The following is a 17343-nucleotide window of genomic DNA, read 5'->3' as shown; positions in this document are numbered from 1 at the left end:
TGTCACACCCACATAAGGGCCACTTGAGGGCTCCTTGGTCAAGCGGTAATGCCAGTGCCTGGGAAGACACCCATTACTTAGCAGACCACAAAAAGGAGTCTCCTTTCCTTGGAGGAGTCAGGGAACACTCTGCTCCACCAGCTTCTTGTGTGACTCTGGATATTATCCAGGCCTGCCCACAGTCATCCAGAGGCCTAAACCCCTCCCCATGGTGCTGTGCTTCAATGGTCACACTCCTTGTCCACTTTCATGTTCCTCCCGTACTCCTGGTTCCTCTTTGAAGTTCATAGTAGATAGTGGTAGAATAAACAGGGAAAGTCTTAAAGTCTTTGATCTTTCTTATAAGTGCATAGAAGAAAATGCTGACATATGCTGCCTTCTCTCTCTGCTTTGGTTACCTAAAAGGGAAGGGCCCTCATCCTATGATCACATGACTTGCTTCACCTTATCAATCACTTAGAATATCCACCCTCCTTACCCTGCCCCCCTTGTCTTGTATGCAATAAATATCAGCACACCCAGCCGTTCAGGGCCACTACCGGTCTCTGCGTCTTGACGGTAGTGGTCCCCCGGGCCCAGCTGCTTTCTCTTTATCTCTTTGTTTTGTTTCTTTATTTATTACAGTCTCTCATCTCCACACACGGGGAGAACACCCTCTAAGCCCTGTAGGGCTGGACCCTACATAGGATCACATCAAGTTAAAAAGATCTGCACAGCAAAGGAAACAATCAACAAAATGAAGAGACAACCCACAGAATGAAAGAAAATATTTGCAAACTATCTATCTAACCAGAATATATAAAGAGCTCAAATAACTCTACAGGGAAAAAAAATCTAATAATTTAATTTTTAAATGGGCAAAAGACTTTAATAGACATTTCTCAAAAGAAGACATACAGATGTCAAACAAGCCATATGAAAAGGTGTTCGATTGGCCCGGCATGTGGCTCATGCCTGTAATCCCTGCACTTTGGGAGGCTGAGGTGGGTGGATCACCTGAGGTCGGGAGTTCAAGACCAGCCTGACCAACATGGAGAAACCCTGTCTCTACTAAAAATACAAAATTAGCTGGGCGTGGTGGCACATGCCTGTAATCCCAGCTACTAGGGAGGCTGAAGCAGGAGAATTGCTTGAACCTGGGAGGCGGAGGTTGCGGTGAGCTGAGATCATGCCATTGTGCTCCAGCCTGGGCAACAAGAGTGAAACTCTGCCTCAAAAAAAAAAAGAAAGAAAAGGTGTTTGACATCATCGATCATCAGAGAAATGCAAATGAAAACTACAATGAGATATCATCTCACCCCAGTTAAATGGCTTTTATCTAAATGTCAGGCAATAACAAATGCTGGCAAGGATATAGAGAAAAGAGAACCTTCATACACTGTTGGTGTGAATGTAAATTAGTATAACCACTGTGGAGAACAGCTTCGAGTTTCCTCCAAAAACTGAAAATAGAGCTACCGTATAATCCAGCAATCCCACTGGATTATCCAAAAGAAAGGAAATCAGTATATCAAAAAGATATCTGCATGCCCATGTTTATTGCAGCACTATTCACAATAGCCAAGATTTGAAAGCAACATAAATGTCCATCTACAGATGAATGGATAAAGAAAATGTGGTCCATTTACACAATAGAATACTATTTAGCCACAAAAAAGAATGAGAGTCTGGGTGCACTGGCTCATGCCTATAATCCCAGCACTTTGGGAAGCTGAGACAGTGGGCCTCCCTTGAGGCCAACAGATCGAGACCAGCCTGGTCAATGTAGTAAGACCCCATCTCTATGTAAAAATTAAATTAAATTAAAAATAAAAAAATAAGAGCAAGAGCAAGATCCTATTATTTGCAAAAACATGAATGGAACTGGAGGTCGTTATGCTAATTGAAATAATCTAGGCACAGAAAGACAAACTTCACATGTCCTCACTTATTTATGGGAGCTAAAATTAAAACAATTGAACTCATGGAGATAGAGAGTAGGACGGTTACCAGAGGCTGGGAACAGGGGGTGGCACAGAGGAATGGGGTTGGTTAATGGGTACAAAAAAAATAGTTTAAAAGATGAATAATATTTGGTAGCACAGCAGAGTGACTATAATAAAAAATAATTTAATTGTATATTTTAAAATGACAAAAAAAGTATAATTGGATTGTTTGTAACAAAAAGGATGAATGATTGAGCTAATGTATACCCCATTTACCCTGATGTGATTATTACACATTGCATATCTGTGTCAAAATACCTTATGTATTCTTGGAAGTCTATTTTGATTAAAAAAATTTCTCATGTAAACATTAAATATATACACCTACCACATACCCACAAGAATTAAAAAATAAAATTTTTTTGAAACAAAACATTTTTGAGGACTGTCAGCACTGTGCTTACTCTACCTAATGGATAAGTTACCCTGCAACCATTAGCAAGAGAAGGGCTGAAAGCAATGGGAAAACTCAGAAGGGAATGGTAAGACAATTTAGCTGTGAATCAACTAGAATGCTCTCAGGTGCAGATAATAAAATTCTGACTCCAACTCACTAAAGCAATAACCAGAAAGTCCAGAAGTATGGCAAAACCCAGGCTTGGGTGATTCAATGACCCCACAGTATCTGCAATTTGAGTTATTATTTTTTTAATTTTTAAAAATTATTTTAAATTTTATTTTTGAAACAGAGTCTCACTCTGTTGCCCTGGCTGGTGTGCAATGGTGCAATCTCAGCTCACTGAAGCTTCAAACTTCTGGGATCAAGCTATCATCTAACCTCAGCCTCCTGAGTAGCTGTGACTACAGGCAGGTGCTCCCATGCTTGGCTAATTTTTATTTTATTTTTTGTAGAGACAGGGTCTCACAATGTTGCCCAGGCTGGTCTTGAATTCTTGGGTTCAAGCAATTCTCCCACCTCAGCCTCCAAAGTGCTGGGTTTATAGGTGTGACCCACCACGCCAGGCTCTTATTTTTTTAGACTAACCATTCTTCTGTTCACAGTATCAGCTTCATTCAGACACTAATTCCCTTTCATGGTCATCACATGATTGTCCACAGAAATGTGGGCAACATTCCTCCTTGTTTACATCTAGTGAGACAACCAAGGAATTTGAATTCATCCCTTCTGATTGAGCCAACCTCAGTCATGTGACAAACCAGACCAATTAACCATACCCTGGGAATACTTCACATGGCTGACCTAGCAAATCAAGATCCACCCTAAAGTAGAAATGTGGTGTACATCAGAAATAGAGCAGGAAACATGACATGTCTCATAATCCATTCCACATCTCTGAACCCTGTCCTCACATCAAGTACATTAGAAGGTCAAAGAATCTTTTAATCCAAGAGAAAAATCTAAGAGAGAGGGTTTGCGGAGGATATTTTTAGAGAAAGCTATGCTGTGAGTCCTGTTTCCAAACCCCTCCCCATAAGAACTGAAACAGGGTTGGGTAAAAACCTGCTCTACCTCAAAGCTAAGTGAGAGGGGACTCCACAGAGCTACTTAGAGAGCTTAATGTGTAATCGATTGCCTGATATGTTCTTCTTGCCCACTGCAATTGACTGAGACCATGGCACTGCAGTAAGGAAACTTTAATTAATATGAAGGAGAACTGGAGTTTCCACTCAAATCAGTCTCTTGGTATGGCCAAGGGACTTAGAGTCAAAGGAACTCTAAGCCAAGGGACTTAGAGTCAAAAGACTTATAGCCAATTAAATGTCCACATAGGAATAGACATGGACAGGCATTCATTATCCCTTAAAAAAAAATGTTTTTATGTAAAAAGTCAATAAACAAAAAGCCGAAGGCAAGGTTACAAAACTGACTATCTTTAACTTCTATGCCTTGAGCTACAGTAATGTTGGGTTTAGTTACAGACTTTTAGCAATTAGCTATATAAAATGCAAACATTGTTCCGAAACAAAAAGTTTTGAAATATATATCTATCTTCACAACTCATAACTGGGAATTTTGTACCCAGGAGGCTTTGTCACAAGGTATCTTTATCCTGTCTGTAATTATCTTCCTTTAATTCTACGGGAATTAGAAAAGGTGCCACATAACAGCTCAGAAGGCAAAGTCCCTTGTTTTACTGGCTGTTTAGGCATCTTTGTACCCATCCTTGATTTGGAGGGTCTGACCTTGACTTAATTCTATCCCTGAAAACTGGCCCTTACAGTCTCATATGCTCACCTCTTCCATGACAGTCTCCGGGCCTAGAGGGACGGTGTTTGTATAGTCTTAGCAGCAGGGCATTTTCAGTGAAAAGCAAATTGGAGCCAGTGTGATGCCAAATGAGGGAGATTCGCATCTCTACTCTTCAGAATACCATGATTCTGGTTTCCTTAGAGGTAAAACAAGGAAAAATAAATAACAGTATTTTTGAAAATCAAAAGAGTATTTGTGTGTCAGAATAGAAAAAGGAACCTATTCCATTAGGGCACCAACTAAAAATACGAAGAAAAATGCTAACCTGGCACTCTTTAGAGGATTATATAATTCATGATTCAGTCTGCACTCAAAAACAAAAGTTGGGGCTGAAATCTAATAAAAAGTGTTACACTTCTCCTTTGAAACGACCTCTTTCTCTAGTTCTGCTTTTCTATTAAAGAATTTTTTTTTTTTAAGTCAGAGTCTCACTTTATCGCCCAGGCTGGAGTGCAGTGGTGTAATCTTGGCTCACTGCAACCTCCATTTCCCAGGCTCAAACAATTCTCATGCCTCAGCCTCCTGAGTAGCTGGGGTTACAGGCGTGCACACCTCACCTGGCTAATTTTTGTATTTTCTAGTAGAGACAAGGTTTCTCCATGTTGGCCAGGCTGATGAAACTTCTGGCCTCAAGTGATCCACCCACCTTGGCTTCCCAAAGGGCTGGGATTACAGGTGTGAGCCACTGCACCCAGCCTAAAGAGAAATTATAGTAAGACCAATTTATGTGCAAAATAAGTTTTAGGCTTATTATACTTGGCCTGATTATTCACATAAAGTGCAGCAAGAATTAATTGGCCACATAGGCTCCTTTTAAGTTGGCTTTGCTGGAACTTTGCCTCAAAATATGTTATTCTAGTCTAAGCCCTGGGGGGGGAAAAAAAAAAAACAGTGTCTCCAATTGTCCTGTTTTGAAAGAAATGAATCTTACTAAACTTATCCAAATAACTATATTGTCATAAAATCAGAATACTCATGAACAGTTTCTGAATTTTGGAGAGCTCAGAGAGAAAAGTAAACTTGCTCACAAAAACATTCTTCACTTAATTGCTCTAAACTATAAATAATTCAAAAGAAAAAGATTTCCTTGACTCCTCTTTAACCACAGCAGCAGCCTTCCAAACACGATGTCCTTTGTTCACCTTGGAAGTTCACAAGTGAAACAGCTCTGGTTAGATGGGAGCTGTCTATCAGGCTTTGCAGAATCTAGCAGCTCCTACTTAGTTAGAATCAGTCTTAGGGGAAAAAGAGGCCCTCTGCTGAGTATTCTCCTCCTTGCATTCCTCAGGTAACAAGACCCTATATCAAAAGGATATGGGTCCCCAGCAGGGGTTGGGCCAAGGCACTCAGTCCCTTTTGTCAATCTTTATCTTAATTTGCCCCATTATTGCCACAGGCAACGTAGCATTCTCATTATAACCATTGTCTTTGGAATTTTCTTAAATTTTCCAATCTGGAGCAAGTAGTGTTTTAAAGGCCTTTGTTTTAACTCCCTAAATTTTCATTTTATTTATTTCATTTCTTAATAACCATCCAAAAATTTGTATCACCCTTCTGGGGTGAGCTCTTTTACTCCCTTTCTCTTTTCCTGTCTTTTTTTTTTTTTTTTCGTTAATTGCCCCTGATATTTTATTAAGCATCTGTAAGACCCACAAGAGACAGCAAATTTGAGAAGGCTTCTCACATAGTCCTATGATGCTGCCAGAGTAATGTCACCCAGGGTGCCCATGTAAAAAGGGCTCCCTAAACCCCACAATTTACCATGACGTGGGTAATATAAATTTTTGTTGGAGAATATTCGGGTCACCATGAAGCCAGTCCCACATGGCTTACATATGAAGCATATCAACTGCTTCATCTGGGGTGTTCCACTTGGCATTTTATAGGGAGAGTTGGGCAATCTCCTTCTCAGGATGAACACTAGGCTTGTTGTTCTCTCAGGAATCACCTCCTGTGTATTTCGATCACATACATTCACCAGCAATTGTTTAATCGTGAGCTGTGGGTCCTGCATCAACCCAAGCAAGCTCTTTCATTCTGTAGCATTTAAAATTAATGATTCTATCCTTAAAGTAGTTATTTTTACAATTTTTTGTGTAGCAGGATGAGCCGCAGACAAGAACCCCTCAGACACCGAGTTGTAGAAGGAAAGGGCTTTATTCAGCTGGGCGCGTCGGCAGACTCACGTCTCCAAAAACCGAGCTCCCTGAGTGAGCAATTCCTGTCCCTTTTAAGGGCTTACAACTCTAGGGGGCTCCGCATGAGAGGGTCGTGATTGATTGAGCAAGCAGAGGGTACGTGACTGGGGGCTGCATGCACCAGTAATCAGAACAGAACAGAACAGTACAGGGAATTTCACAGTGCTTTTCTATACAATGTCTGGAATCGGTCAGGGGTTGATCTTTAGCTACCAGGGCCAGGGCTCAGTGCCGGGCTGTCTGCCTGTGGATTTCATTTCTGCCTTTCAGTTTTTACTTCTTCTTCATTTGGAGGCAGAAATTGGGCATAAGACAGTATGACGGGTGGTCTCCTCCCTTAATTGTAGTAAAGGTTTCTCAGGGAGATGATGATACCAATCTACAAAATGGAACAATTCCTTTACATAACACCCTGTGGCTTTTTGGGTTTTTTGTTTGGTTGGTTGGCTGTTTTTTTTGCTTTGTTTTGATTTTGTTTTTTGAGACAGGATCTTGCCCTGCCACCCTTGCTGGAGTGCAGTGGCACAATTTCAGCTCACTGCAACCTCCACCTCCCAGGTGCAAGAGATTCTCACACCACAGCATCCAAAGTACTGGGATTATAGGCGCGTGCCACCACTCCCAGCTAATTTTTGTGTTTTTAGTAGAGACAAGGGTTTCACCATTTTGGCCAGGCTAGTCTGGAACTCCTGACCTCAGGTGACCCACCCACCTCAGCCTCCCAAAGTGGTGCGATTACAGGCAGAAGCCACCATGACTGGCTACCCTCTTGTTTTAATGGTTACTTCATTTCACCCTTCCTCCACATTGACTGTCTTCTTGGTAACCACAGGTCTAGAGGCAACTTTGTTGCCTGAGCTTAGTTTTTCTCTTCATCCATTTAGTTTTATCTGTATAATTTTTCCTTTACTCTAAAGCAATTCTTAGTCACTTAACTAAAAAAAAAAAATTACTTTTTTTTTTTTTGAGATGGAGTCTCACTCTGTCGCCCAGGCTGGAGTGCAGTAGTGGCACAATCTCGGCTCACCGCAACCTCCACCTCCTGGGTTCAAGCAATTCTCTTGCCTCAGCCTCCTGAGTAGCTGGGACTGTAGGTGCCCACCACCACGCCAGGCTAATTTTTGTATTTTTAGTAGAAAGGGAGTTTTAACATACTGACCAGGCTAGTCTTGAACTCCTGATCTTGTGATCCACCCACCTTGGCCTCCCAAAGTGCTGGGATTACAGGCGTGAGCCACTGCACCCAGCAAAATTACATTTTCTTTAGCAAAAAAACAGATCCTTGTGTCTTTTTGTTTTTTGTTCTTTTTTGGAGCAGAGGTTTAATAGGCAGAAGAGAAAAGAAAGAGAAATGGTCTCCAAGTGGAAAAGACCAGCAGGAGGCATATACTCCACATTTTACAGAGAGGATGAGAGACATGGTAGTTGTGGACAGGAAAGGAGGAAATTATGATAGGAAAAGTGGAGATCCTGTTACCAACACCCCATCAGGTGGTCAGAAGCTAGGGTCACTCCAGAAGCCTTTGGATAACACCGAGTGGTAGCTCCAGCCAGAAATCCTCAGTTGCTCCAAAACCTCTTCCAGCCCCATGCAACAGCTAAGTCCTCTCTGAAAGTAAGCTGGTTCAAACAGGACCAATATGCCCAGCAACCCATGGGTACAGGGGAATTCTCCATATTCTCTCCAGAAAGCCTGTCCTCCAAGTCTTATGAGGCTGGCAGCCATGCTAATTGTTTCTAAATGGCTGAAGGTAGCCCAGTAGTTGGTTTGATTTGGTTCTTAAATGGAGACTGAAAGCCTTGAAATGAAAGGACAGAGTTGGAATCTGCTCCTCTGCTCACCGTTTCAATGAATGTTGTACCTTGGTATCCCAGATGAACCTCCAATATGAAGCTGCTATGTTGTCTGGAGTATAAACCCAGGGTTTTATCAGGGGAACCAGCCCCCAATATTTCAACATAGGTTCTTTTCTATTTTCCTTAAGGGTCGGCTGGTCTGAGAAATAGAGAGAAAGAGCACAAGAGAGAAATTTTACAATTGGGCCTCCAGGGGTACCATCACATATTGGTAGGACCATGATGGTTACCTTGAGCCATGAAACCAGCAAGTTTTTATTAGGGATTTTAGAAGGGGAGGGAGTGTACAAACAGAGAGTAAGTCACAAAGATCACATGCTTCAAAGGACAATTAAGATTGCAAGGCAAGGCAAAATTAGAATTACTGATGAGATTCTATGTCCCGCTGTGGACGCAGTGTCTTGATAAACATCTTAACAGAAAACAGTGTTCGAGAGCAGACTACTGGTCTGACTAGAATTTACCAGGCTGGAATTTCCCAATCCTAGTAAGCCTGAGGGCACTGTAGGAGACCAGGGTGTATTTCAGTCCTTATCTCAACTGCATAAGACAGACACTCCCAGAGAGGCTGTCTATAGACCTACCCCCAGGAAGGCATTCCTTCCCCAGGGCTATTCCTTACTGGAAAAAGAATTCAGTGATATTTCTCCTACATGCACATCCGTCTATGGGCTTTCTGCAAGAAGAAAAATATGACTCTATTCTGCCCAACCCTTCAGGCAGTCAGACCTTATGGTTATCTTTCCTTGTTCCCTGAAAATCGCTGTTATTCTGTTCCTTTTCAGGGTGCACTGATTTCATATTGTTCAAACACACGTTTTACAATTTGTACAGTTAACACAATCATAACAGGGTCCTGAGGTGACATACATCCTCAGTTTACAAAGATGACGAGATTAAGAGATTAAAGTAAAGACAGGCATAGGAAATTATAAGAGTATCAATTGGGGAAGTGATAAATCTCCATGAAATCTTCACAATTTATGTTCAGAGATTGCAGTAAAGACAGGCATAAGAAATTATAAAAGTATTAATTTTGGGAGCTGATTAATGTCCATGAAATCTTCCCAATTTATGTTCTTCTGCCACAGCTTCAGCCAGTCCCTCCATTCGGTGTCCCTGACTTCCCTCCTGCAACAGAGTTTGTCATCTTGCACTAGGAAAACTTAGGACACAAATACACATGAGGAGTTTAGGAGTGGAGGTTTAATAGGCAGAAGAGAAGAGAAAGAGAAACAGCTTTCTCTATATATAGAGAGGGGTCTCCAAGCAGAAAAGACCCCATCCTTTTGTTTCTATAAACATCACCAAAAACACCTCTGTCGCCAGGCTGGAGTGCAGTGACATGATCTTGGCTCACTACAACCTCCACTTCCCAGGTTCAAGCGGTTCTCCTGCCTCAGCCTTCCAAGTAGCCAGGATTACAGGTGCATGCCACCAGGTCCAGCTAATTTCTGTATTTTTAGTAGAGACAGGATTTCGCCATGTTGGCCAGGCTGGTCTCGAACTCCTGACCTCAGGTGATCTGCCCACCTCAGTCTCCCAAAGTGCTGGGATTACAAGCGTGAGCCACTGCACCCAGCATTTTTAATGTAAATTCTTGGTAAACAACTCAGAAACTCCCTCTTCTTTCCCTTTAAAAACCCTCTTGTAACTGCTGCTAATTTATGGAGTATATATTCAGGCAACTCAAGTTGTAATGCTCCCAGGATGCAATCCTCAAGTTTGGCCCAGGTAAACTCTCTACTTACACTAATTCTGCCTCAGCTTCTTCCTTTTAGGTCAACACTGCTATATTAGTCCATTCTCATGCTACTATGAAGAAATACCCAAGACTGGGTAATTTATAAAGGAAAGAGGTTTAGGCTGGGCACAGTGGCTCACATGTGTAATCTCAGCACTTTGGGAGGCTGATCACCTGAGGTCAGGAGTTCAAGACCAGCCTGACCAATATGGTGAAACCCCATCTCTACTAAAAATACAAAAATTAGCCAGTGTGATGGCAGGTGCCTGTAATCCCAGTTACTTGGGAGGCTGAGGCAGGAGAATCACTTGAACCTTGAAGGCAGAGGTTGCAGTGAGCCGAGATGGCACCACTGCACTCCAGCCTGGGTGACAGAGTGAGACTTCGTCTCAAAAAAAATAAATAAAATATAGGAAAGAGGTTTAACTGACTTATGGCTCCGCAGGGCTGGGGAGGCCTCAGGAAACAATCATGGCAGAAGGGGAAGCAAACACATCCTTCTTCATATGGTGGCAGGAAGGTGAAGTGCAGAGCAAAAGGGTGGGTGGGGAAAGCTCCTTATAAAACCATCAGATCTCATGAGAACTCATTCATTATCATGAGAACAGCATGGAGGTAACCGCCCCCATGATTCAATTACCTCCCACTGGGTCCCCCACAACACGTGGGGATTATGGGAACTATAATTGGATGGGGACACAGCCAAACCATATCAATTACTTACCCTACCTTGCCCATTGCTTCCTATGGAAAACACAATAAACACTCTTGCCCACATTTTCCCCCTCCCTCCACGTTCTCACAGACCCTGGTGCTTCCCCAGGTGGCTCTGCATGGTGCACCACGCCTCCGTTTTCTAGAGATCTGTGAGGATAAGCTTCTTTCTTCATGACAGTCATTTCTGTGTCTTCCTATCCTACCATATCTGATTAAAACAAATCCTGGGTACCCTTAAAACAGGAACAATACCTTCAAAAAATTTGTTTATATACTCAATTTATTCTAATTTGAATTAGGTTGGTGTATGATGTCAAACTCCAAGCAAAAGAGCATTTCTTCTGGACTCCCAGAAATAGCTTCAACAACACATTTGTATTTTCCCTAAAATGAAGTATAAGAAATACAAGTAATACAAAATGTTAGATGCTACTATTTCAGAGGCTTTGTAAGGACTTTCTCTTACTAGCAGAAAGCCATTTAAATTGGATTGATTTTATTAGTTTTCCAATGAGACAAAATTTTCCATGTCTTTGAATTAGATGAGCATAAGCCCATTTATTTCCCAATTATAAAATTATGTTATTTTTAAAAACTAACCTAAGAGGTTTTGAAATATTAGATATTAGTTTATAACAAAATAATGAAAGAATATGCATTATTACATTTTATTTTAAAATGGTCACCAAAAGTAAAATGCATAAATTTTCATTACTAGATACATCATGCAAACATCTAAAATCACAATGGTATTATTCATCGAAGCAGCAATTATTTTTACAAAGGCATGGATGACCAGGCTAAGTTCCCAAGAAAATCTTGAACAAAATAAGTCTGTAATTTACATGATTTTTATTCTCCTAAACAATGTTCACATTATATCTAGTATATTACATGAATAGTTATAGAGATTTACTGGCTTATACACAGTGGTCATTCAGTGCTTTCATCTGAAGACTGTTCAACAGATTAGTAATGAGCTCTTGCATTCAAATTACTCTTGCCCATGTATGTTAAAGGGAAAAAATGAAGTGGAAAAAAATGCTATCTTTTGTGCAATTTTTCCATAGTCTACAGAAAGAAAAAATACCAAAAGACCTAATACTAAGGCTGTGCGCGGTGGCTCACACCTATAATCCCAGCACTTCCGGAGGCCAAGGCCAGGTCTCACTAACGACTGTTTCAGTACTGACCAAGTGGTTAAGTTAAATATTGAAAGCCAGTGCCCTTATACAAAGGATGGGATGTAAGAAAAGCCCATGGCCGGGCGCGGTGGCTCAAGCCTGTAATCCCAGCACTTTGGGAGGCCGAGACGGGTGGATCACGAGGTCAGGACATCGAGACCATCCTGGCTGACACGGTGAAACCCCGTCTCTACTAAAAAATACAAAAAACTGGCCGGGCGAAGTGGCGGGCGCCTGTAGTCCCAGCTACTCGGGAGGCTGAGGCAGGAGAATGGCGTAAACCTGGGAGGTGGAGCTTGCAGTGAGCTGAAATCCCGCCACTGCACTCCAGCCTGGGAGACAGCGAGATTCCGTCTCAAAAAAAAAAAAAAAAAAAAAGAAAAGCCCATCAGGAGTTTTGGCCAGGCCTTTCCTGGGCCTTAAAGCATGACAAAATAACTGAGAAATTCTTAATAGGACCCATTTAGGATTAATCAAGTTTTACTGTGGGTCTGAAGAAACTCCCCAGGTTTCCACAACCAAGTTTATTGGGGGTCTGAAGGAACTCCTCAAACCTCCATGATTTAGCAGGAGACAAGATAAAGGTAATCCCCCCAGCACCCAGACCCATTTAGATTAAGTAAAGTTACTGAGGCTCCAGAGGAAGGTCTTCAGGACTCAGACCTTAGTCATAGATTAAAAGAAGTTAATCACTTGTGTCTTCAGATGAATGCACACTTACACATAGACATATTCCTTGGAATGAATATAAACTCTGAAAGATTTGTAATTTTGAGTTGGTCTGACAATAATTTCCAGACCTTCTCCCTGTAACCAGTTACAGAAATGAAAGCTCTCTTCCTCCCCAGTTCATCTGCATCTTGTTATTGGGCTGCAAGAAATGGCAGCCTGACCCTCAGTTTGGTCCAGGAACAGAGGTGGGTGGATCACATGAGGCCAGGAGTTTGAGACCAGCCTAGGCAACATGGTGAAACCCCATCTCTACTAAAAATTAAAAAATTAGCTGGGCATGGTGGCATGTGCCTATAATCCCAGCTACTCGGGTGACTGAGGCACAAAATCACCTGAACTTGGGAGGCGGAAGTTGCAGTGAGCCCAGAACACACTTCACTCCAGCCTGGGCAACAGAGCAAGATTCAGTCAAAAAAAAAAAAAAAAAGCTAATTCTAAATAAAAGTGAAGGAAAAAACCTTGAACATCTTAATCTTGAATTGCTATTCATGAAATTGTCAGCTGGGCATAGCTGCCCACACCTGTAATCCCAGCACTTTGGGAGGCTAAGCAGAGTGGATTGCTTGAGCTCAGGAGTTCAAGACCACCCTGGGCAACATGGTGAAACTGCATCTCTTCCAAAAATACAAAATGTTAGCTGGCATTGTGGCACGCACCTGTAGTCCCAGCTAGTCAGGAGGCAAAGGCATGAGGATTGCTTGGGGTGGGGGTTGGTGGGTGGAGGTTGCAGTGAGCAGAGATTGTGCCACTGCACTCCAGTCTGGGTGACAGACTGAGATCCCATTTCAAAAAAAAAGGAAGAAGTTGTGAATTGCTTGTTTCAAATGCTTAACATGTCTATTACTGCTAAAGGTTAGACAATACAAAATAAATATTGAACAATACCTTAGAAAATTTTATTCCCCTGAAGGAGAATGATACTGTTGTATTCACAGTCTCTGCAAACAAAATATAAAATACAAGACGTTATTGGTCACGGTTAGGTGAATTTTTCCTTGCTAGCATAGAGTACACCTTTATGGCATACACTTAACTACTGACAGAGGCAGTCCCAAGCAAAACTGTAGAAAAATAATGAACCTTTTTTACCCTGGCTACTATTCTCCTGTGGCTTCCTTTCCCTGCCCCTACAGCCTCTCTGTACACCTGCCCCTATCTTATCCCTTAGGGGACACAGACTGTTAAGATCTGCTGGTCTCAATAATGAATAAACGATGAACAAGCTAGTGCTAATATGCTTCAGACCAAGTTACACATGTGTATTTTAAACTAGTTTTCAGAGACATTGATGCACATTAAGCTGAGTATAATAGAGAATAATCTTTCCAAAGACACATGAGATATTTTGGAGGCAGCCAGAATACTGAAGCGCCTCCCAATTACACCACTGAGAAGCTCACGTTAGCTTCTGTTTAAGTGCATAGCCATGGGCCTGGCCCCACACAAGCTGTGGAGCACAGAGTCAAAAATGCAGGAAAATCCACACCCTACTGTTCTAGTCAGAACAAAGTAGTGAATGTGATGTGATGGGGTAAAGATAGAAATACATGTTTTGAATCTCAAACAAAAGAAACAGTGGCCAAAAATATTTTTAATATAAATAGTTAAATCGAAAACTATAATATTGTTCTCAGAAGTAAATAAATAATGTCTGCATATATACTTCTAGTCTCACAAATAAGCATTTATTTATTTACTTCTGGGTGTATCCTTTTTTTGTTTTTGTTTGTTTGTTTGTTTTGAGATGGAGGCTCACTCTGTTGCCCAGGCTGGAGTACAATGGTGTGATCTCTGCTCGCTGCAACCTCTGCCTTACGGGTTCAAGAGATTCTCCTGCCTCAGCTTCCTGAGTAGCTGAGATTACAGGCCCCTGCCACCACGCCCGATTAATTTTTGTATTTTTAGTAGACACGGGGTTTCACCATGCTGACCAGGCTGGTCTCAAACTCCCAACTTCAGGCTATCCACCCACCTCAGCCTTCCAAAGTGCTGGGATTATAGGCATGAGCCACTGCACCCAACTGTTTTTTCTTTTCTTTTTGCTTTTTCTTTAAAGCAAATAAAGGGTGTATTATTATTATTATCATTTTTGTTTTGTTTTGAGACAGAATCTCGCTCTGTCGCCCAGGCTGGAGTGCAGTGGCGCCATCTTGGCTCACTACAAGCTCCACCTTCCAGGTTCACGCCATTCTCCTGCCTCAGCCTCCCCAGTAGCTGAGATTACAGGCACCCACCACTACACCTGGCTAATTTTTGTATTTTTAGTAGAGACGGAGTTTCTCTGTGTTGGCCAGGCTGGTTTTGAACTCCTGACCTCAGGTGATCTGCCCACCTCGGCCTTCCAAAGTGCTGGGATTACAGACATGAGCCACCACACCTAGGCAGGTGTATCCTTACTAAAGGAGTTGATACCTGAGGTGTTTCTTCTGCTCGGTAAAGTGATCATGTCTTCATAATCTAATGATCTTTTATTCAAGGCCAATCCAATTCAAAACTTAACAATTCAACAACTGCTTATTGAAAGCCTACTACCCACCAGGGCCTGGGAAGACAATGGTAGTACAACTCTGTCCCTTCTCTCAAAGAGCTAAAGTCTATTGAAGATATAGATATTTAAGAAACCATTCCAGCTGTGAGCGGTGGCTCACGCCTGTAATCACAACACTTTGGGAGGCTGAAGAGGGTAGATCCCTTGAACTCAGAAGTTCAAGACCAGCCTGGGCAACATGGTTGATCCTTATCTGTACAAAATATAAAAAAGAAAGATGGGTATGATGGCGTGTGCCTGTAATCCCAGTTGCTTGAGAGGCTGGGGTGGGAGGATCACTTGAGCCCAGTAGGTAGAGGCTACAGTGAGCTGTGTTTGTACTACTTCACTCCAGCCTGGGTGACAGGGAGAGCTTGTCTCAAAATAAATAAATAAATAAATATTAAATTAAAATTAAAATTTTTAAAAAACAAAAAAAGATCCCCAAAATAATAAGAAGAAACCATTCCAAATACAATATGCAATGGGAAAGATGCAGTAAGGATAAATATAACATCTTCGTAAGAGTGATGGCCCTGGGGCCAGAACTGCTTGGGTTTGAATCTCAGCTCCTCTACTTGGTGTGTAACTTCGGACCAGTCACTTAATTTTTCTATGGCTCAGTAAAATAGTGATGGGTGATAACACGTATCTCATAGAATTATCACAAGGGCTATACCAGTTAATACATGTTAAGTGCTAAGAACAATGCCTGGGACACAGCACTTATTAAATATTATTACCACTAAATGTTACTTATAACATTTAATATTATTCTTTCTCGCTTCTAGACCCTCCTTCCAATGGCATCTTGTGAATAATAACATATTCATACCTTGTGAATATTAACGCATTAATATATTAGTTATATATGTATATATTATATAATAACAATAATAGGCTCTATCTTATTAACTTGCTAGTTTCTTTGAGAATATTTTTCACAAATTGAATCATATTTCATTTTTCTCCTTTTTTTTATTTTATTACTTCATTAGGATCTTGTTTTCTCCACTAGTTTGTAATTTCCATGAGGACAGGGGTTTTGCTTTGGACATTTTTGAATCTGGCTCCTAGTATCTAATTCTCAGTACCCAGCTTCAGGACCAACTATTAGGTTGGTGTAAAAGTAATTGCAGTTTTTGCCATGAAAAGTAATGCAATACATCATTACATAATTAAATCCGTAATTTGCAAGGCCCAGCACAAAATGACGATATGAGGCTGCTTATTCAAAAGATAGGGGAAACCTGTTAAAGTTACTAGAACATAAAACTTTGCCCTTCTTCTATGTGTTTCTCTCTCTAGACTTGCCATAATGTTTTTATTGCAATTTAATATCATTTGTAATAAAGAGAACATTTTAAACTATTAGTATGAATTTCAGTATTCATCTTCTTATAATACAATGCCAGTTTTAAATGCAAATATCAAAGCATTTAACTTCAAGGTAGAATCACTGAAATTACACAATTTGTCTTTCCCTGCTTATCCCCAGGGGGTGCCTCGAGCGGAGCCAGCCAGAGGAAACTAACACAAGCCAGAGGCAGGAAGTTTGAACGGAGAAAGAGAAGGTCCCCAAGGCATGGAACAGCCTGAGGGAACGCCCCCTCAGCAAGCAGCACAGGTGAGTGTAGAAACACCCAGGGGCTCGTCCACGACTGGGGGCTCCTGTGCAAGCTTCGGCCTGAGAGCTGCCTGTCAGGGTCCTCCTTCCACAAACTGCCAGATGCCCCATGCGCCAGTGAGGGGCAGGAAGTCCAAGCAAGTACCTTTCTTTCCCACAGGCCTGCTATTCAACAGTGACTCTCAATGCACTGCAATCTCCATGCAATACCTCCACACACTACCTGTTTTGGAGTGGGACAGGGGATGGTGTGCCCAACTAGTCAGCTGCTGAACAGGGCCATGGTGCTGCCAGCCAAGGTAGGGCAGCCACTATCATGCCCACACAAGATACTGCAGGGCACCCACACCAGATCCTGACCCTCCCTGTAGCCAGGATTTCACCAGGAGCAGAGGTTAGCAGGTGGCACTGGACAGAAGAGGGGAGAGGATTCCAGGGTGCCAGCAGGGAAGTGGGCAGCAAGAACCAAGAACCAGTCCAGGGAAGGTGGGTTCATACCCCATCGTCTCATTAGATTTCACTTACACAAAACACACACTCGAAAATAAAATTATTAAGAA

The 17343-nt window shown here is 41.8% G+C and overlaps 1 protein-coding gene across 2 annotated transcripts in view; it reads right to left on the bottom strand.

Annotated features, from left to right (window-relative positions):
• Positions 1-10979: 10979 nt before the first annotated feature.
• Positions 10980-17343, bottom strand: part of LY96 (lymphocyte antigen 96) — a 38377-nt gene continuing 32013 nt past the window's right edge. The window contains exons 4-5 of one of the 2 annotated variants that reach the window (XM_025394472.1): positions 13515-13567; positions 10980-11097 (exon numbers count right to left, since the gene is read on the bottom strand). In XM_025394472.1, the coding sequence (XP_025250257.1) occupies positions 10999-11097; positions 13515-13567 (152 nt within the window). In that variant the 3' untranslated portion in view covers positions 10980-10998. The remainder of the gene's footprint in view (positions 11098-13514; positions 13568-17343) is intronic. The other variant, XM_025394473.1, reaches the window with a different exon arrangement.

Source organism: Theropithecus gelada, chromosome 8, assembly GCF_003255815.1.
Source record: "Theropithecus gelada isolate Dixy chromosome 8, Tgel_1.0, whole genome shotgun sequence".
Lineage (NCBI taxonomy): Eukaryota > Metazoa > Chordata > Mammalia > Primates > Cercopithecidae > Theropithecus > Theropithecus gelada.
Note: the sequence above shows the minus strand (reverse complement) of the source record. Positions and strands in the feature narration are given on the sequence as shown.